General features: G+C 39.0%; 1 protein-coding gene across 3 annotated transcripts in view; it reads right to left on the reverse strand.

Annotated features, from left to right (window-relative positions):
* BTBD9 (BTB domain containing 9) overlaps positions 1 to 21757 on the reverse strand; it is a 415896-nt gene that overhangs the window by 95283 nt on the left and 298856 nt on the right. For all 3 annotated transcript variants that reach the window (XM_043591300.1, XM_043591301.1, XM_043591302.1), the window contains one exon: positions 16825 to 17014. In XM_043591300.1, the coding sequence (XP_043447235.1) occupies positions 16825 to 17014 (190 nt within the window). The remainder of the gene's footprint in view (positions 1 to 16824; positions 17015 to 21757) is intronic.

Here is a 21757-nt window from a genome sequence, read left to right on the forward strand (position 1 = left end):
GTCAGTAACCAATACGTGCACACGGAAGTTATACAGTCACTGATAGAGTGGTTAATATGACAGCAGTAAAATAATGTATCAGTTATAGGGGAAGATGACACCACAGACGAAACCACACTAATTAGGCAGACAGTGTTGTTGTTTATTGGTCACCAGGAGAAAATAGATATGTATGGATCCATCCCCTTGCTATCTCTCCAGCTCTGTCTACTGTGAGTATAAAAAGCATCTTACAAGATAGCTGACCGGGGCAGTCTATGACCACAGAACAATAAAAACCGTGAAGTGTTTGGTGTGCTAACAGAGCTTTTCATTTGGAATCTTTTAATGAAACCAATTTTAAAGGGATGACTCTGTTTAACATGTTCTTCCCAAATAGTTCCAACCAATCTCCATGAATTCTCTACTTTGTCTGTGAGTCTAACATATATAGCTAAAATCTCACTATGGTGAACACAATCGTGACATTTACCTGTTCAATCAAGAAGGCTGTTATCAAAAGGATATTATTTATCTGATTTACCACCAATTCTCAGGCAATTCTCTATAAACTATACTTATCTGTTTCTAACAGTGCTACTATAAATTTCCTAATAAAGATACTATTTGATTATAGATGCTTTATTATTTTTTTAACCTCCAGGAAGAAATGAATATAGAAGATTAGATATCAAGAAAAGATTTGAGAAAGGTTTGCATTAGGCATCAGAGGACATTAAATGGTAGATGCCTAAGGGACTCAGGAATAAAATCTTATTAGCCTAGACAACAACTACCCTTCCCCACAAGGTTCTTGTATACGCCAAAGAGAGTCCCAGCAAGTGAGAAGCAAGTGAGAAGGGATACATGATCACTAGTGGAACTTTTGGCCCAAAACTCTTATGCAAAAGGTGTAAGACATGGAGTACTCCCTATTCCCGAGTTGGTTATGCCTCAACAATTTCAACCAAAGCAAGCTAGGTGGCCTGCCTTGTCTCTTCTTCAACACCCAAAACTTATTCTTGGTTCTTACCACTACAATTTTAGAAAGGATCAACCCAACAATACCACCGAAACAGAGTGAGCGGGTAAGAGATTATTGGCTTCTGCTGTCAGGCACTGAACTGTCCCTGAGCTGAGGCTTACCTTACCTTACCCCAGCTGCCCTACAAGATAAAAGAGGAAGTAAGAGTGCCCAAGGACAAAAGGATGGCTATGCTTACCATTTTGTTGTGAGGGCAGAAGAGACAAAAGGAGTGAGGAGAAGCCTGGGAGAGGTTGGGACAAGGAGGGAAGGCAGGACATCATTCTAACAGAATTAGTCCTGGCCCATACCACTTAGGGCCCAGTGGGAGACCAGAGACACAAGAAATGATTCCATTGAACTGTGGCCCACTCTCAGTCCTACAAACTCACCAATATGATCAGCATCTTTCCTGGAAGAAAACTAGATGCTTTGACCACGGCCAGCATTTTGGGGAGGAGTGAAGAAATAGTAGCAGGAAATGCAGAGGGTATTTGAGTTTCTTCTCTCAAGATCTAAAATCATAGTATTATTATCATCACCCTCTGACTGATTGTACTTCTTATTTCAAGTGTTCCAAAGCCACATGGTATTTGTCTTTCTCTGACTGACTTATTTTGGTTAGCATAACACTCTCTAGCCTGATCCACGTCATGGCAAATGGCAAGATTTCATTCTTTTTATGGCTGAGTAATATTCCATTGTGTGTGTGTGTATATACAGGTATGTGTGCGTGTGTATATATATATATACACCACATATTCGTTATCACATTCATCAGTGCGCACGCACACACACACACACACACAACATATTCTTTATCCATTCATCAGCCCAAAGCCAGAAACACTCACTATAATCCTACGAAACAAAATACCACATTCCAAGAACTCAGAGGAGGGAAAAACTGGAGGTGCTAGGGCAGCTACTGCCCAACATCCCCTTTGAAAGTCAGAGATCTTTTAATGTATCATTTTATTTAGGACAGATGGATAGGAGTCCAGATCTTTTAAAGACTTAAAAAATTATTTCTAGCAGGACTTTGACATAATTCGTCTGCCACTACAAAATAACACGGATATGCAGTGAAGTTCTGATGTGAGAGTGTGATAGGTACAGAAGAAAAGTCAATTCTCTATAACTTGGTTAGGTAAGTAGGTGCTTTGGTTAGTTAAGTAAGTATGTCTGGCTAACAGACTCTGTATGGACTGCCGATTTTAACAAGAATTCAGATATGATAAAATATCCGAACTAGATAACTAGAGTAAAACCACACCAAATAAAATTTATTCACCTTTTGATGTATTAGAAGGTACCTGGGATCTTGCCCTGCCTCTCCAATTTCATTTGGTGCATCCACTGTCATTATGATGGTAAAGCATGAAGACCAGTTACAGAAAATCAGCAACAGTTTGTAACAAAAAGTGAAGTGTTTTTTAAGAGATAAACTTCATGACTAAGAAGTCAAACATATATAATGAGTAATTCTGCTTGTTTTGGATCAGAATTATCCAGTAGGCAGATAATAGGCTTTTTATTTACAGAACATTTTTGAAGCTGAGAATAATATAAAATACAATTATTATATTTACTCTTTTGGATAAACCCAGAAGCTACAAGCTCAAAGGGTATCTTTAAAAAATAAACAGAAAAAAAAACCCTATTGAATTGTATACTTTAAATGGGTAAATGGTATATGAATTATATCTCAATAAGGCTGTTTAAAAAAAAAAGACCACATGAAATATGGGGATTTATAAAAATTCCAAGGTAGATGTGAAATGTCAAGTAGGAGGTAGGGTTCTGTGGCAGAACTGCTGACTGGATGAGCCAACCCCTTACCATGACCCTCAACTTCCTCTCCAACCTTGCCAGGGCTGACCGTGTAACATAGTTCAACCCAATAACTAAGTGGAAGTCAGCTGGGTGGAGCTTCAAATAAAGCTTTGGCTTTTCCTAATAAAAAGGTGCAGACTTGGCTGGCAGGGCTCTTTACCCTTTGCCCTTCTCCTTCCTTCTGCCTAAATGAAGATGAGGTAGTTAAGGCCTTAGCAGCCAACATTTTCTTGCGGCCAAAATGCATGTGAAAAAGACCAAGAAAATTGAAGAGCTCACGGAACTGCAGAACTAATACCAGCAACCATCCACCTGTGGACATTTTGTTATGTGAGACCAAAACAAATAAGCCAAGGCAAAATAAACAAACACACACCTTTAAAAAGTCTTAATCAGATTCTCTGTTATTTGTAGCTAAATGCAGCCCAAATGCAAGCTCCTTTGGGGCAAACGAAGCCTAGCAATAAAAACAAACATAGTCAAGGCTTAGCCACAACATTTAATGAAAGTTACTGTAACTTACACCCTTAGGAAAGAAGATGGATTGAACAGAAAGTATGATGCCTTCTCTCATTTTCTTTTTAAGGCCATAGGAAGCTCTGTAGGCTTGTGCAATACACTGGAATCTTCCCAGCTAGGGTTTTAGCACTGGCTGCATTGTCACATTCATGGTGGAGAGAAAGAGAAGGAACTCAAATTATACTTTGGTTTCTTCACCTCTTACATGGAGACAATGAAGCAACTAAAGCTTCAGAGCTACTGTAAGACATGGCAAGTAAAAGGACCATTAGCCATTTCTAAACATTAAACTGTATGGAACATCTCAACAGTCTAGACTGGTATTCAGTTACAGTAAAAGAATAATGTGGCAGGGCGGCTTATGTCATAATCATGGCGGGACATGGTTTCAGATAGCATAAGGCAAAAGGAAGAAAGAGGATCCTACTGTGAGGTCTTAAGGGGGGAAAGAAAGAAAATCCAGGGAGAAGTAAAAGCATACTCTGCATTTATCTAGGTAACCAATACCCCTTATACTGAATCTAATAACATTGTTGAAAGATGCAACACAGCAGAAAGACAAAAAAGATTCCTCAGCTGGATCTCAGCCCCTGAGTATCCAGGAAAGTTGTTGAAAATAGTCCCTGAGGGGCACCAACCAGCCTGTCATCATAATCATTTTTCCTTGGAGAAGGATGGAGGTGGGCAGAGGGGAGAGGCAAGAAGGGGTGTTGGAAGCATTTTTTCTTGATCTCAGTCCTTCTGCTGGTTCAGAATGTTTCAGTCAAATGCCTCTGTGGTTACCAGTTTACAAAGGGCTAAGCTTAAAAAGAGAGAGATACATAGTATCAGGTGCTACCAAGCAAGATGCATCAAAAGCAACTTAACAAGGTGACAAAATTGGGCTCCTAGGGGAAAAACAATCTCTGATTTAAGGGCATCTAAGGAAGTGAGGTTTTTTTCAAAGGTAGATTGCTGCATTGGATTAATTCAAGGATTAACCTTAAATGTCTGTGACCCTTCATCAGCGTTATGAATAGCTTTATTCACTTAATACTTAAAAGGTATACTTAAGCAATTTGATGTATTAAATTTGTAGTAATTTTGGGAAATTTGCTGAAAGCTCTATGCTTCTGTAAGTTCTCATGAGAAAAGCTGCATTTCTGTGCCCCTGTATGGCCTATGGGGCCAGGTTGGGGGAGCAGTGTGTAAATTATCTGCCAAAGTGAAACCACATAAAGAGTAGGTTGATGCTTTCCTTTCATCTGCTCTTCCAAGGTGAATGATTCTGGTGTTTAAAATGACTGTTTAACAAACTACTGGTGAAGTAGTATTCATTTTAGAGGGTCTTATTTTTTTTTTAAGTTTTTAAATCCAGTTAATATACAGTGTTATATTAGTTTAGGGTGTACGATATAGTGATTCAACAGTTCCATACGTCACTCTGTCTTCATCACAATAAACGGCCTCCTTAATCCCCATCACCTGTTTCACCACCCACCCCCCTGCCCCCTGTGGTAAACCAATCTTATCTCTCTAGAGTTAAGAATCTGTTTCTTGGTTTCTCTCTCTCTTTTTCCCATTGCTTATTTGTTTTGTTTCTTAAATACCACATATGAGTGAAATCATAGGGTATTTGTCTTTCTCTGACTTCTTTCACTTAGCATTATACTCTCTAGCTTCATCCATGTCATTGCAAATGGTAAGATTTCGTTCTTTCTTACAGGTGAGTAATATTCCATTGTGTATATACACCACATCTTCTTTATCCATTCATCAATCAATGGACACTTGTCTGTTTCCATATCTTGGCTATTATAAATAATGCTGCTGTAAACATCAGTGTGCATGTATCCCTTTGAATTAGTGTAACTTGGTGTTCTTGTGTTCTTTGAGTAAACACCCAGTAGTGCGACTGATAGATCTTATTTTTAACTTTTTGAGGAACCTCTATACTGTTTTCCACAGTGGCTGCACCAGTTTGCATTCCCACCAACAGTGCACCAGTGTTCCTTTTTCTCCACATCCTCACCAACACCTGTTGTTTTTTGCGTTATTGATTTTAGCCATTCTGATAGGTGGGAGGTGATATCTCATTGTGGTTTTGATTTGGATTTCCCTGATGGTAAGTGATGATGAACATTTTTTCATGTGTCTGATGGCTATCGGTATGTCTTCTTTGGAGAAATGTCTGTTCATGTCTTCTGCCCATTTTTTTAATAGGGCTATTTGTTTTTTGGGTGTTGAGTTTTATAAATTCTTTATATATGTAATATGGATACCAACCTTTTATTAAATATGTCATTTGCAAATATCTTCTCCCATCCCATAGGCTGCCTTTAGTTTTGTTGATTGTTTCCTTCACTATACATAAACTATTTTGATGTAGTCCCAATACTGTATTTTTGCTTTTGTTCACCTTGCTTCAGGAGACATATCTAGAAAGAAGTTGCTACAGCCAGTGTCAAAGAGGTTACTGCCTGTGTTCTCTTGGAGGATTTTTATGGTTTTAGGCCTCACATTTAAGTCTTTAATCTATTTGGAATTTATTTTTGTATATGGTGTAAGAAAGTGGTCCAGGTTCTTTCTTTTGCATGTTGCTGTCCACTTTTCCCAACACCATTTGTTGAGGAGACTGTCCTTTCCTCAATGGATATTCTTTCCGGCTTTGTTGAAGATTAGTTAACCATATAGTTGTGGGTTCATTTTTGGTTTTTCTATTTGTTCCATTGATCTATGTGTCTATTTTTGCCGGTATCATACTATTTTGATTACTACAGCTTTGTAACATAACTTGAAGTCCAGAATTGTAATGCCTCCAGCTTTGCTTTTCTTTTTCAAAATTGCTTTGGCTATTCAGGGTCTTTTGTGATCCCATAGAAATTCTAGGATTGTTTATTCTAGCTCTATGAAAAATACTGTTGGTACTTTGATAGGGATTACGTTAAATGTATAGATTGCTGTGGGCAGTATAGACATTTTAAGAATATTTGTTCTTCTGATTCATGAGCATGAATGTCTTTCCATTTCTTTGTGTCATCTTCAATTTTTGTGTTTTACAGTTTTCAGAGTATAGGTCTTTCATCTCTTTGGTTGGGTTTATTTCTAGGTATCTTATTACTTTTGGTGCAATTGTAAATGGGATAAATTCCCTAATTTCTTTGTCTGTTGCTCCATGATTGGTGTATAGAAATGCAACAGATTTCTGTACAAAAATTTTGTATTCTGACACTTTACTGAAAGTTTATCGTTTATCAGTTCTAGCAGATTTTTGGTGTGTTTTGAGTTTTCTATACACAGTATCGTGTCATCTGCAAATAATGGAAGTTTTACTTCTTTACCAGTTTGGATGCCTTTTATTTCTTTTTGTTGTCTGATTGCCGTGGCTAGGACTGCCAGTACTATGTTGAATAAAAGTGGTAAGAATGGACATCCTTGACTTTTTCCTGACTTTAGGTGAAAGGCTCTCAGTTTTTCCCCATTGAGGATGGTGTGAGCTGTGGGTTTTTCATAGATGGCTTTTATTATGCTGAGATATGTTCCCTCTAAACCTACTTTGTTGAAGGATTTTATTATGAATGGATGTCGTACATTGTCAAATGTTTTTTCTGCATCTATTAAAATGATCATATGGTTCATATCTTTTCTCTTATGGTTGTGATGTATCACATTGATTGATCTGTGAATACTGAACCACCCTTGCAACCCAGGAATAAATCCCACTTATTGGGATGATTTCTTTTAATGTATTGTTGGGTTCAGTTTGCTAGTATTTTATTGAGGATTTTTGCATCTATGTTTATCTGAGATACTGGCCTGTAGTTCTCTTTTTTTTTTGTGGTGTCCTCATCCAGTTTGGTATCAAGATAATGCTGGCCTCATGGATTTAATTTGGAAGTTTTCCTTCTTTTTCTTTTTTTTTTTTGGAATAGTTTGAGAAGAATAGGTATTAACTCTTCTCAAATGTTTGGCAGAATTTGCCTGTCAAGTCATCTGGTCCTGAACTTTTGTTTGTTGGGACTTTCTCAATTACTGATTTAGCTTCTTTGCTGGTTATTTCCTATTTCTTCCTGTTTCAGTTTTGCCAGTTTATGTTTCTAGGAATTTATCTATTTCTTCTAGGTTGTCCAATTTGTTGGCATATAATTTTTCATAACATTATCTTCTAATTATTTGTATTTTTGTGGTATTGGTTATTTCTCCTCTCTCATTTATGATTTTATTTGAGTCCTTTCTCTTTTTTCTTGATAAATCTGGCTAGAAATTTATCAATTTTATTGATATTTTCAAAGAACCAGCTCCTGGTTTCATTGATTTGTTCTATTGTTCTTTTTTTTTTTTTTAGTTTCTTTCTTTCCTTTTTTTTTTTTAATTTTTAGAGAGAGCATGAATGGGAGAGGGGTAGAGAGAATCTCAAGCAGGCTCCACGCTCAGCACACAGCCTGATGTAGGGCTCAATCCCACAACCCTGAGGTCATGACCTGAGCTAAAATCAAGAGTTAGACACTCAACTGACTAAGCCACTTAGGTGTCCCTTTTTTTTTTTAAGTTTGTATATCATTTATTTCTTTTCCAGTCTTTATTATTTCCTTCCTTCTGCTGGTGTTAGGTTTTGTTTGTTGTTCTTTTTCTAGCCCTTTGAGGTGTAAAGTTAGGCTGTTTGAGATTTTTCTTGCTCCTTGAGGGTAGACCTGTATTGCTATAAGCTTCCCTCTAAGATCCCCTTTTGCTGCATCCCAAAGGCTTTAGATGGTTGTGTCTTCTCAATGAATTACTTTTCTTGATTTTTTTTTAAAGTAGGCTCCACAACCAACATCAGGCTTGAACTCATGACCCAGAGATTAAGAGTTGCATGCTCTCTTGACTGAGTCAGCCAGGCACCCCTGGACAGTTGTGTTTTCATTTTCATTTATTTCCATGCTTTTAAAATTTCTCCCTTTATTTCCTGATTGACCCATTCATTGTTTAGTAGCATGTTATTTAACCTCCATGTATTTGTGATCTATCCAGACTTTTTCTTATGGTTCTGGTTTCATAGCGTTGTAGTCAGCAAAGATGCATGGTATGACTTTGATCTTAAATTTACTGAGGCTTATTTTATGGCCTAATATATTATCTTTCCTGGAGAATTTTCTATGTGTACTTGTAAAGAATGTGTACTCTGGTGCTTTAGGATGAAATGTTCTGAATATATCTGTTAAGTCCATCTGGTCCAGTGTGTCATTCAAAGCCATTGTTTCTCTGTTGATTTTCTGTTTAGATGATCTGTTCATTGATGTAAAGGGGTGTTAAAGCCCCCTACTATTATTGTACTATTATTAATTCTTTCATGTTTGTTAACTGTTTTATGTATTTGAGAGCTTCTATGTTGGGTGCATAAATATTTACAATTGTTAGATCTTGTTGGATTGTCCCCTTTATTATTATATAATGTCCTTTTTGTCTATTATTAGAGTCTTTGTTTTAAAGTCTATTTTGTCCAATGTAAGTATTGCTACTCTGGCTTTCTTTTGATATCCATTTGCATGACAGATGTTTCTCCATTTCCTTACATTTATTAAAAAAAATTTTTTTTAAATGTTTATTGTTTTTGAGAGTGGGAGAGAGAGAGCATGAACCAGGGAGGGGCAGAGAGAGAGGGAGACACAGAATCTGAAGCAGGTTCCAGGCTCTGAGCTGTCAGCACAGAACATAATGTGGGGCTCGCACCCATGAACTGTGAACTCGTGACCAGAGCCGAAGTCAGATGCTTAACCAACTGAGCCACCCAGGCACCCCTCTATTGCCTTACTTTTAATCTGTAGGTGTCATCCTAAGTCTTTTGATTGGAGCATTTAGTCCATTTACATTCAAAGTAATTACAAATATACATTTATTGCCATTTTATTACTTGTTTTGTGGTTGTTTCTGAAGATTTTCTTAGGAGTGTCTTAAAAAAATTTTTTTTAATGTTTATTTATTTTTGAAGGAGAGACAGAGTGTGAGTGGGGGAGGGACAGAGAGAGTGGGAGACACAGAATCTGAAGCAGGCTCCAGGCTCCAAGCTGCAGCACAATGCCTGATGCGGGGCTCAAACTCACAAACGGCGAGATCATGACCTGAGCTGAAGTTGGACACTCAACCAACTGAGCCACCCAGGTGCCCCTTAGAAGTGTCTTAAATAAAAATTATGAATAATTACTAAGCATGTTTGTACATGAAATACTGGGTCAAATGGGCTGATATCGCCTATAAAAATGTCTTCTTGATGCGTTAATCTTTGAAAAGTACAAAAATTTTTCTTTTCATGTATCCAGCTATATTTTATGATGACTAGTTGTCAAGTTCTCTAATCACTCAAGAGAAATAAATGGCTGACATGTGAGGTAAATCAAACACATACACAGACTCTCTCTCTCTCTCTCTCTCTCTCTCTCTCTCCTTTTTTGGGGGCATTTAACCTTTCCTGCTTTTCTGAAGAACATCCGAATTCTAGTGCCCCTCCTGTATTTTTAACATTCAACTTAGTTGCCATAGCAATACTTTCTGGTCTTGAAATACCTCTAGGATGAAACTGGCTGAGACATATTTACCTTGCCCCCAAACTCTGTTATCTGTTTCTAGGCTCGAGGATTTCTAGTCCCCTAAGCATTCACCCAGCTCAGACTCCAGTGTCTACTGGGAACCACACATACAATTTTTTATTCAACAGTTTTTCTGGGAACCAGTGTTCTGAGGTCTGAGGGTGATAAGAGAAGACTTTAGTGCAAGGCAGATAGGCTGAGAGAGAAACAACGCTTGGTAAATAAATCATGGATCGGTGAGACAAGGAAGAATTCTTTGGTTCAGGGCTGTGACAGAGATGCTCAGCATGACTGATATGAAGCAAATTTCGTAAAATATCTTTCCAATTTTGACTAGAATTATAGGCAATCTTAATCCAAGCCAGAGGAGTCATATATTTAGATGTTTGTTGTATTCCTTAAACTATAAAAAGCAAATTTCTAGCTCTCCAGGTTGCAAAGAAGGCTCTCCTGATGTAAATAGATGTACTGCTTGCCTGTGCGGCACTCAGACAGAATGAAATGGAAGCAGCATGAAACGTGTGAGGCGAGTGCCCTTACCTGTGCTAATGTGAGCACCTGACTCCGGAGCTTAATTTCAGTCATTTGCTGGAGATGCCAAATCTTTAGCAGTTTCCTCACATACACTTAGATCAGACACACTGAGCAAATATGATGTCCAATTTAGTTGATAGATAGAACTCCCTTTCGCTGCACTAACATACTATGCTGTCAGTTCAGTCAATGAGTGTTTATTGAGTACTCACAGCACAGAGTACTTGTACTAGGCACCTGGAAACCACCGCCAGGAACCCACGTCCATCTCAGTACTATAAAATCACTATCTTCAACCGGATATTAACCGTGCTCCTATGAGAGACCGAGGGCAGCACAGATGTCAAAAATACTGAAACAATTACAAAACATCTTTTGCGTCATTAGCTTCAATTCCTCTCCCCACCCTATCGAACAAGGCTTCATTTGGAACTATTAAATAGGAAAGGAAATTGAATGGTTTGTGATTCCTCTCCTTTTTCTTTTCTGTGCCTATCCTTTGGGAGGGAAGTGGATGAGCAATAGCTTGGCAGGGTGGTAAGCAGTGGGAAGAAGGGAAAATAGCAGTCGAAAAGGAGTCTCCATAATTTACAAACGGAAGAGATAATCTACAGTTGGTTGTAGCCGCACAATAATGAAAGGGCGGCTGAACTGGGCCTGGGCTTGACAACTCCCAGAGAAAGAAAAATACACTGGGATGAATAAGGACCATAGAGGCATACCTAATTTTTTTTTTTTTTTTTTTTTTTGAGATCAACTTGCTATTGCTTCATTTTCTCTATGTTTAATAGCTGCAAGAGAGAAACTGATTCATGCTTTGGACATTCTGCACCACATTAACTTCTATAAGCGGTAGAACTTTTTTCCCTATTGTAAAATAAAAAGAGGCTCATCCCTACAGACTGAAGAGATCATGAATACCCACCAAGAACATACTTTGGGCTGGACCCATCTTGTCCTTACATGTTATATTCATACAACATTTTCCAACTGAGGAACCTTAACTATTTTTGTGTCATTAACTCCTTAATCCTCACAGCACTCAGACAGACTATGGGCAGTGGCATCTACATGCACGTCGTCATCTCTGGATAGCCTACCCACAATGAGGTTTGTTAGTTAAAGCATTCGGGGCGTTTTACTTACGGCATTGCACATATCAATTACAAAACAATCATTTTCAGGCAAATGTAAAAACTGTTAATTCAATTGACTATCTTATAATTAGGGTTTCCACAAAGTGCTGTCACTGATTAGCTGAAAAAGACTGAGTGACAGGCATACGTAATACACAGCATATGTGATTCTCATACCAGCCAGAAAACAATGATAAAGATATCATGATTAGCAAGTAGAAAGATAGTAAGTCTTAAACTAAGGTGACAGAGGGACTATAAACTAAGACATTAGGTAGATTTGGTTAGTTATTATGACTTTACCCTGGTCTTTTTATGTGATCAGGCCTCTGAAGGTTTCCTGTTATTTAAATTTTAATGCTTAAAAGGGGCACGAAAATGATATAATTACTACTCAGTTACCCACACGTAAGGTACATTGCAGGCAGTTTCTCTCTTTTTCTCTCATAGACAATGAATAACTCTGGCTGTGCCTGTACACCTAGCAACAACAAAGCCAAGCTTCTTTATTTCCCAGTTACACTGCCTGCTCTGGCTCTTAGGAGAGAGAAAAAGAAGAGGGAGCTGGGGAGCAAGTTTCCTGTTGAGCTATAAGGACTGGACGCCTCTGTGGTTTCTCTTCCAGGAGTTGGCTGGATAAAGGCAGGTCAGGAGCAAGAAAGGTGCTTCTGAAGGCGTGATGGCCTCCCCACCAGACCCCTCTTCTCCTCAGCCCAGAAAACTCTCCTCTCATGGAGCTAATGAAATGCAGGGATGGCTGTGTGGGTGGTGGGTGGGATGGTTTTGGGAGTTGGTGACTGAATACAGAAACCAAATGGCAACAAATCTCAGGGCTGTCGCCTCTCCAAGTCACCTCCCTCGCCTTGCCTCTTGCTCTCAGCCTCCCTTCTCTGCTCTAGTCACACTGGCCTCCCCACTGCTCCTGCCACCTGGCAGACATGCTCCCTCTTGGGGCCTTGGCACTCTGTGATGCTCATCCCCTAGGTCCCCAGATGGCTTGCTCTTCCCTTTCTTCGGGCTCTGCACAGGCCTTCCCTGACCACTGCATCTAACACTGCACTGTTTCTACCTGCTAGTCTTCCCTCCTGATTGCTCCGTGGCACTTCGAAAAATCTGACATATTACAGTGTTGTTTACTGTTTATCTCCCCCTGACAAGAATGTCAGTTCTATGACAGCATCGATGTTTGTTTTCTTTATTCGATGCTCTATCCCCATGGCTGAGAACAGTGCCTGGAACACAGTAGAAGGCTCAATAAATGTTTGCTAAATGAATGAAAGAAAATGGGGGGGGGGGAGGAGGGATGGTCAGGGGTCATGTTTCACGATCAGCCTCTCCAGGATACCACAAGGTACTGGTACCAGACACACTAGCAGAATTAGGTTTCCGGGGACTGTGGTTAGGAGCAAGCATCGCCAGGCAAAGAAGGCGGCTCTGCCTGCCTACCTGCCTACAGCTAAGTGCTCAGGAAATGAAGAAATGATTTCTGAGGATGAAAACAGACAAACAAAAGACATCTCTATCCATAAAACACTTACATCTTCGCTTAGGAAAAAAGATCACAGTGATTAAGACAATTCATGTTTGAGTCCTTTGCCTTCCTAGTCACCGTCCACAAAGAAACCTGAATTTTTAAAGCCAATGTACCATGTGACTGGGCTTCCTTTCCTAGAGGAAGAGTTTCCAGGATTGCCAGATCTCCTATCTCCTAGACAGGGAAAGTGTTAGTTACTCAGTTCTGTAACACTCTCCCTCTGGGTGTCGATTCAGAATCATTGAGCTTTTTCAGACACAGTGACTAGGAAAGCAAGTCAGTCATCACAAGCAATAGAAGCTGTGGGTCAAATGTCACTGACTAATCATCCTGTCATTGGTCAATTACCTACCCCCATGAAGAGGTGCCACTGATCTAGTTTCCTATCAATAAATGTCTGTCTGGGCACATCAGCAGCTGCTAACCATGGCCCGCCAAGATATCCAGCATCGTCCACAGGCATCGGTGGTTAAGAAATCCCTCTCCCTTTCTTCTTAATAATGTCACAGAAGAGGCAAATGCAGATCCTGACAACATAATGTTAGTTTCACAGAAACGTGTCTCTTTGAGTGCTCAGCCAGTTACATGGGGCTTCAATTGCATGGATTTTCTCACTGCAAAAACAATAACTGGCTTAAGGAAGTTTGGAGGCTGAGATAGACAATTCTACCTTTGGTTGTGTTCATGCTCATTATCGCCACTCTGAGTCATGGAAAGAAAAATTAGTTCAGGGGAACCATTTTCATTCCATGTTTAAAGAAAACCAAATGGGCACTGTTTTCTCTTGCTTTAAGCCCAGTGACACCTTTTTCTGGAGCCAGATTGAATATCTTTGATTCTCTGGGTAGAGCCAGAGGTCAAGGAGGCTTTGTCACACAAAGAGCCTGTTTGTCTCACTCTGAGTTGTCACTTGGGCAGTGACCTCATGTGTTCCTGCTGGATCTAAAATTCTAGATCTCCTACTGCACCTGCTATAATTTCCCCTTCTACACATTTTCTCTGACAGGGATGCTTATTGTGAGTTGCCACAGGCTTTATATATCAGGTGAGGCTGTGAGGAGGCAGCAAGTAAATGATTATAATACAAATATAATTCCTATTGGAATGAATATATAGAGAATGAATGGGATCACTGAAGAAGGAGGTCTAGATCAGCCCAGGAGATGATGGGCAGTTAGGGTAGCATTCCCAGAGGAACAGAGTCTTGAAGGGGGAGTAAGAGCTGGGTAGAAAGGGGTGAGGAGAAGGCAGTGAGAGACACTAGCAATGGAACAGCACGTTCAAAGAGTTGAAGGCATAGAGGTGAGAGAGGGGTGGCATGTGCAAAACTGCAGGAAGCTGGACAGGCTAAGACGGGCTTGTGTAGAGGTGGGTGGAGAAGCACAGGACAAGGCTGTGTAGACAGAAGCAAGTCAGATTGTTCTTAAATGCCTTCGTCTGAACTTTCTTCCAAAGGGGCGTGACCACGTCAGATCTGGGGTGGGGAGTTGGCTGCAGGTGGGGAAGGAAGGGCCAGATGGAAGTCTGGAAGACCAGGCAGAGAGGAGAAACTACAACTGCAGTGGGCGTGGGGAAGGGTGGAAGGCTTTGTGAGATATGTAGGAGCCAGTACTGACAGAACTGGTTGAAGAGGAGAGGCGAGGGAGAGGAGTAAATTCAGGAAGATTGCCGTACTTTTAGCGCAGTCTACGGATAGATGGGTGGTACCACTGAATGAGCTGAGGGAAATCTCAAGGTGACTTGAGCAGGGGAAGGGAGGATAACGGAATTCCATTTCCGGCGTGTCGGTGTGAGATGCATGTGTAACATTGTTGGGGGCGGAGGTGGAGTACCAGGTAAGCGGGTAGAACACAGGGAACATTACAAGAGAGTGGGAAGAGCCACTAAGCTGCCAGTTTGCTTCCATCTTCATTGGCGAGAAGACTGGTCTTCAAATTAGAAATGGCAGAACAACCGTAAAAAAAGGGAAAATTGAAGCCCCAAATAGGTGAAGTGAAAGAAAGAGAGTATCTAGTCAATTTAAATGATTCCAAGTCTCCTAGCTCCGGTGAGTTACACCCCACGCCTGCTGAAAGAAATTGCAGATGTAATCTCAGAGCCACGATTGGTAATCTTCAAGAGACTGTGAAGACTATAAGGAGTGCCAGTGACCGGAGAAGGACAACTGTTCCCCAGATTTTTAAAGCGAAGAGGAATAGATTGTAACGGGAAACATTTGGGTAAGTTTCACACCATCTATGACAAAAATTCTAGAATGGCTTATTAAATAGATGGCCTATGACTGCTTTACTTCACACCCACAGCTGAGAAAAAAGGAAGGACAGGGATGTTGTTTGCTATCTGACAGAAGTTTATTTGCACTCGTAGCTTGTCCAGACTGACTGTGGCTTCTCTTCCCCCTTCCTAAGCACAAAGTGGGTTTGTCTGGTCTGCAGTGCTTCTCTATCTGTGTGACTTGTTGCCTATGTTACGCAACCTGTATGTAGCCCTTTATGAAAAGAGGTTAACAATTTAAATGAAGAAATCCACAGTCAGAATTCTCCCAGAAATCCAGCATCACTCGTCAGGGGGCCCCTGGGGACTGGCAAGCTGCAGTAACCTCTGTGGTTATTAGCCTTAACATCAATAAACCTTTGCCTGTTAGAATCCTACTACCTTATTTTTTTGGTGCTATTTCTCTCTTTATATACGCTGACTTTACAATGAGAACAGAAAACAACAAGGCAAATGTGGTAGACAGTGATGGGGCAGGGGGGAGGCAGTCCTGTCCCACCCACATCTCCATGTGGGTTATCATGTAAGATACCTTAACTACTGCTAAACATAAATATAAATATGTAACATAAATATGTATATATTAGTCTTTCAGAGGCCTTGTTAGAACCTTCATAAAAAAAGCAAAAAAGGGCAGCCTATTCAACACCCAGATGGCTCTCTTGAACTGAAGTATATTCTCTAGGGGATATCATTAGTCTCGCGTTTTAAAATTATATGAGCCTATATGTCAAACAATGTTGGGTTAAAGTTCCTTTCTTAAAAAACAAAGCAAAACAAAACAAAATGAAAACAACCACCCCAAGCCCAGATTTTTCATTAAGGAGATTTTTTTTTTTTTTAGTACCAGGTCTCATACTCGCATTTGTTTGGTTCATATGTAAAGCCATTTATTGAAGTTGAAAATTAGTTTTGATTCTACATAACCTCTCTTGAATTATCCTCTAAGCCCCTAACTAACTCAAACAGACTTAAGAAGGAAGTGAGCCAGAGGCCTGGGTGGCTCAGTCAGTTAAGCTTCCGACTCTTGATTTTGGCTCAGGTCATGATCTCAATGTTCATAGGATTGAGCCCTGCATCTGGCTCTGAGCTGACAGTGCAGAACCTGCTTGGGATTCTCTCTCTCTCTCTTTCTCTCTCTCTCTGCCCCTCCCCTTCTCATGCTGTCTCTCAAAATAAATAAATAAACATTTTTTAAAAAAGGAGGTGAGCCATACCCAGGGAGAGCCTCTAATCTAGTCTCTCTGCAAGTCTAATCTTGATGTATCCTCCCACCAGAAGATCCAAACAAGCACCCTGTATCTCTCTCTGTTCCCCCTTCAATATTTAGAGCACAGAACAGAAATGTATCTTCACTGAAGTTAACGGTATCATCATTGTTCTAAAACAGAATTTGCACATGTGTCTTCCATTTTAAAAGTAATGAATGAAAAGGAATCTCCTTACCGTATCGACCCGATCATGTACGGCTGTGCCAGCTGAACCACAATTGCACCACTTCCTAGCTGATGACACGTATAGCCAGAGTCCCAATCATAATTCTTGGTGTCCCCATTCAGCAAGGCATTTCGGCTCCGGCTGACTCCTTCAATCACACTGGCACAATCAGCAATTGTTGCAACATTCTCCATGGGAACTGTGAGTGCAACACAAGATTCAGCATCAAGATAAGAGAAGCCAAATATATCCTGATAGTGTGCAATGAACAAAATTAATTACAATCTCAAATCCATGATAAAAGGGAAATTAGAACATCTTGATTATCTCAAGACATGAACACACTTTCCATGCCAAATAGCTTCAAGACAAAAAGTTGAACCTAAGATTGGAACAAACCAAACAGCATGTAATAATTAACCCTGAAGTATTTTACTATAAAGAAATATGATACTGCATAAAACACAGAATGGATAAATACATTTGAAAATATTACTATAATAGGAAACTACACAGTAACTGACCTCAGTGAACTATAGCTATATACAAATAGATGAATCAAAAACCATAATGTTGCCTCATAAAAAAACGTGACTTCTAAAAAACTAAAAACTCAAAAAACAAAACACATAATGTCGAGTGAAAAAAGCGAGGCACAAGAAAAACACAGAATATGAGTTCATTTATATAGAGTTTTCTAAAAAGGCAAAACTAGAAATACACTTTGTTTAGGATGGATATATATATATATATATATATATATATATATATACACACACACACATATATATATATATATATATATATATATATATATATATATAAACATAAAACTAAAAAGGAAATCCAGGGAATTATTATATCAAACTCAGTATAATGTGTCTGGGAACGGGGGATGAAATCTTGCAGGGCGTCCTACCAGTGGGTCCAAACATTAATTGATTTCATTTCCAAGATGAAATCTTGGAGGGGCTTCAAAAGTACTGGTCTTGTTGTGTTCTTAAGCTAGGTGGTGGTGAATACACAGGCACTTGTTTTATTAGTATACTCTAAACTGTATATATTTATTGCACTTGGTAAATATAATAAATTTGTTTGGAGAAACATGATATAATAGATTGTTTTAAAACTCATAGAGCAGGAAGATGATCTAGGAAATGGTACCGATCCCTTTTCAGAATACACAGCTGCCCTCAGCCAGGACTCGTTTCCCTTTTTTGTTTGTTTACTATTCTGAACATTTCAACACATAATGCTCTTCTCTTTGTTCATGAACTGCTATATTTTGAACCAGCTCTGTTTTGATTTTGAGTCTCTCTCTACTTCAAATCCATACCAATCTGCTCACTTATAAATGTAAAGGGCTTCCACAAAATGACAGCTCTCTAAAAATGAAATATGGGGAACCTGGCTGGCTCAATTGGTGGAGCATGTGACTCTTGATCTCAGCGTTATGAGAGGCCCATGTTGGGTGTAGAGATTACTTAAAAAACCCACAAAATCTAAAATAAGAAAGGAAGGAAGGAAGGAAGGAAGGGAGAAAAGAAGGAAAGAAAGAAAGAAAGAGAAAGAGAAAGAGAGAGAAAGAGAAAGAAAGAAAGAAAGAAAGAAAGAAAGAAAGAAAGAAAGAAAAGAAAAGAAAAGAAAGAAAGAAAGAAAGAAAGAAAGAAAGAAAGGATATAGATTCTCTGAGACGAGTATGATAAAAGGCCAGGGCCTTTTAAGTCCCCCTGGGACCTTTTCTGTGCATTTACTAGTGTTGGGGTTTTAATGTAATTTATTATTTAAACCAAATCTACAATTAAACCCAGCTACTTACACTCAAGGTCTGTAACTTACTTTATTTACATAATTTAAAAATAGGTTAGCAAAAAGACAATTTTTCATTAGATATATACTATACTTTTCAGTATATTACATACTCTCTGAAGAGAGAGGGTAAGCAGTAGACTACCACCATACCAAAACTTTCTACCTTTATAATGATGTAGAGTAAATAATCTTAAACATACATTCTACACGATGCATTGCATTTATTTTCCAAAGTTGGGCATGCCTGACTTGAGTCCTCATCTTACACATCTTCATTAATTGCTTTGTTCTCTGCAGAGGAAGCCATCCACAGATTAAAAAAGGGAGAAGGGAAAGGAGGAAGGGAGAGAGGATGGATTTTTGGTGATAAATCCCTTGACTATCAAGCTTAACTCCAAAGCAACAAGCAAAAACACTCTAAGCAACAAGAAATAACCTCTGAGTACAGTTTCCTGGCAGAGAAGGAGGGGGCTCAGAAAGAAGTTCCCTGTGACTTTGGAAAGACAAGAAAGGACTGTATTTGGAGGCTAAGTCATGGTTATCTCTATCTCATGGAAAAGGGGAAGTATTGCGTGATTTGGAAGGCAGAACTTAAGGAAGTGGCAGAAGATGCACAGTAATTGAGTTGAGACATAAAATAATACTGTAGTCTGAGGCACCTGGGTGTTTCAGTCTGTTAAGCATCCGACTTTGGCTCAGGTCATGATCTCACGGTTTGTGAGTTCGAGCCCCATGTCAGGCTCTGTGCTAACAGCGCAGAGCCTGGAGCCTGCTTCGGATTCTGTGTCTCCCTCTTTCTCTGCCCCTCCCATGCTCATGCTCTGTCTCTCTCTGTCTCTCAATAATAAATAAACGTTAAAAAAATTAAAATAATACTGCAGTCATAGCTTAGGCTGCAGTAACAGCCCCCATTCTCCCTTTCCACAGCACATGTTTATTTTTTGTGTTCCCTGTGAATACACAGTATTCATACATTGTATCACACAAGGATCCAAGTGACAGAGGCTTTGTATTATTATGGGTTTTCTCAATTACAGCAGCAATGAGAAGTGACCTGTGTCCTGGTTCTTAAGACTCTTCCTTCAAAGTAGCACACGTCACCTTTGTCACATTTGGTTGACCAAGGCAAGTCACAGGACTTTACTTAACTTCAAAGGGGGTGGGAAAAGTACAACTCTGCTGTGTGCCCAGGAGAAGAAAGGGGAATGCTTGGGGAATAGTATTGACTTTTAGCACAAACACTAAACCAGGATGAAGGAACTTTCAACTGAAAGATAAATCTAGTCAATTTATGTAAAGTATATGGCATATTTCAATGCATAAACATACCAAAATGTATTTATCTAGTCTCCGCAAAGGGACATTTAGATTGTTACCACCATTTTCTTGGCGATCACAAAGGTGTCTTCTTGTGTACATGGCTAAGAGTTTCTTAAAGGAATACATAAGATATTGTGCAGCTCATGGCTATGAGTTACCTTCAATTTTCCTGGATATTGCCCAAATGAGTCACCAAAGTGGTTGTAAAAATGTACACTCTCAACTCATTGCACCACATCCTTATCAGCTCTTGGTGATGTCAGACAGATGAGTGTGACATATCTCAATGTGGTTTTAGTTTTTCATTTTTTTTGTTTGATGAAGTTGAACTTATTTTTTTCTTTTTTCCTTTCTGTAAACTACCTATCTTATCTTTTGTCTATTTTTCTGTTGTCTTTCTAATTGATTGCAGGGTGCCAGTCTTCTGTTGGTTAATGTTTTGAGATGAAATATTCATCTTTTCCTTTAAGATTGGTACCTTTCTTGTTTATATATTCTTTCCTACCCTCACTTTATAAAGATATTTTCCTGTATTTTATTCTACAAGTTCTCAAATTTTGCTTTTCACATACTTATTTTCGGTTACCATAACACAGAAAATCTACTTTCATTTTTTACTCATAAGTTTAGCTAATTTCCCTACCACCATTTAATGAACTCTTCCTCCCACTGATTTATGAGACTTCAGCCACATACAAAGTTTTCATATATATTCATGTCTCTTCTTAAGATCTGTGCTATGTTTCACTGATTTGACTAGCCTTGTGGCTTTACCATGCTGTTTTAACTACTGGGATTTTACAGTAATCTTCAAATCTGATACAGTGAACACCTCTGTTCTCTCTCCTTCCCCCTTTTCTTTTCCTTTTTCCTCCAAATTGTCTTAGATATTCTTGGCCCTTTTAGAAAAAATTTTCATTTTACCCACTCTTTCAAATATAGTGGCATAAAATTTTTCAGAATGCTTCCTTTTTCATTCCAAATATCTGTATTTGTACCTCTTCTTTCAGTCCTATACAGGCTTGTCTACTTATTAGCGTTTTCAAAGGACCAACTTTTGGTTTTGTTGATTCTTTATTTCCTATTTCACTAAATTCTGCTCTTCTTTTTATTATTTCTTCTTCAACTCCTTTTAAATTACTGTTTTGTTTTCCAACTACTTGAAGTGAATACTCAACTCATTAACCTTTCCTCTTTTCATACAGTCAAAACTTATTTACCCACACTTACCAATTTATTCACCATTACTGTTTTTTACATCCTCCTTTCTTCTTGGCCCACCTTCCTTCTTTCTAAGACATGTCCACTAGCATTCAGCAAAGTCTCTGTTTGAAAGTGCATTTTGCCACCACTCTTGGAAAATAGGTTAATTAATATGGAACTCTAGTTAAAAGCTGTTTTTCCCCAGCACTTTCATGATATTATTCCATAGTCTTGTGACTTTTTACTGTTATGTCTGCTAAAGTCTGCTATCCCCCTAACTGTTGTAACTGTTTTTGTCTACAGTTAATTTTAAGATTTTCTTTTTGGTTTTGGTGTTTGGCAATTTAACTGAGTTGTACCTAGACGTAGGTTACATTTATCCTTCTCAGGACTGAATAAGAGCATTTATGGCTTTTATTAAGTCTGGAAAATTTTGGCCATTATTTCCCTGAATATCAATTCTCTCTCCTTTTCTGTTTTGTTGTTGCTGTTGTGCTTCTCAAATTCCTACTGGACCTCTGTTGGAAATTTTCATTCTTTCCTCCATGTTTCTCAACCTTTCTTTTATTTTTTTCCCCTTTGTACCCCTTTCTGAAGCATTCTGGGC

The sequence above is a fragment of the Prionailurus bengalensis genome, chromosome B2 (genome assembly GCF_016509475.1).
Source record: "Prionailurus bengalensis isolate Pbe53 chromosome B2, Fcat_Pben_1.1_paternal_pri, whole genome shotgun sequence".
Lineage (NCBI taxonomy): Eukaryota > Metazoa > Chordata > Mammalia > Carnivora > Felidae > Prionailurus > Prionailurus bengalensis.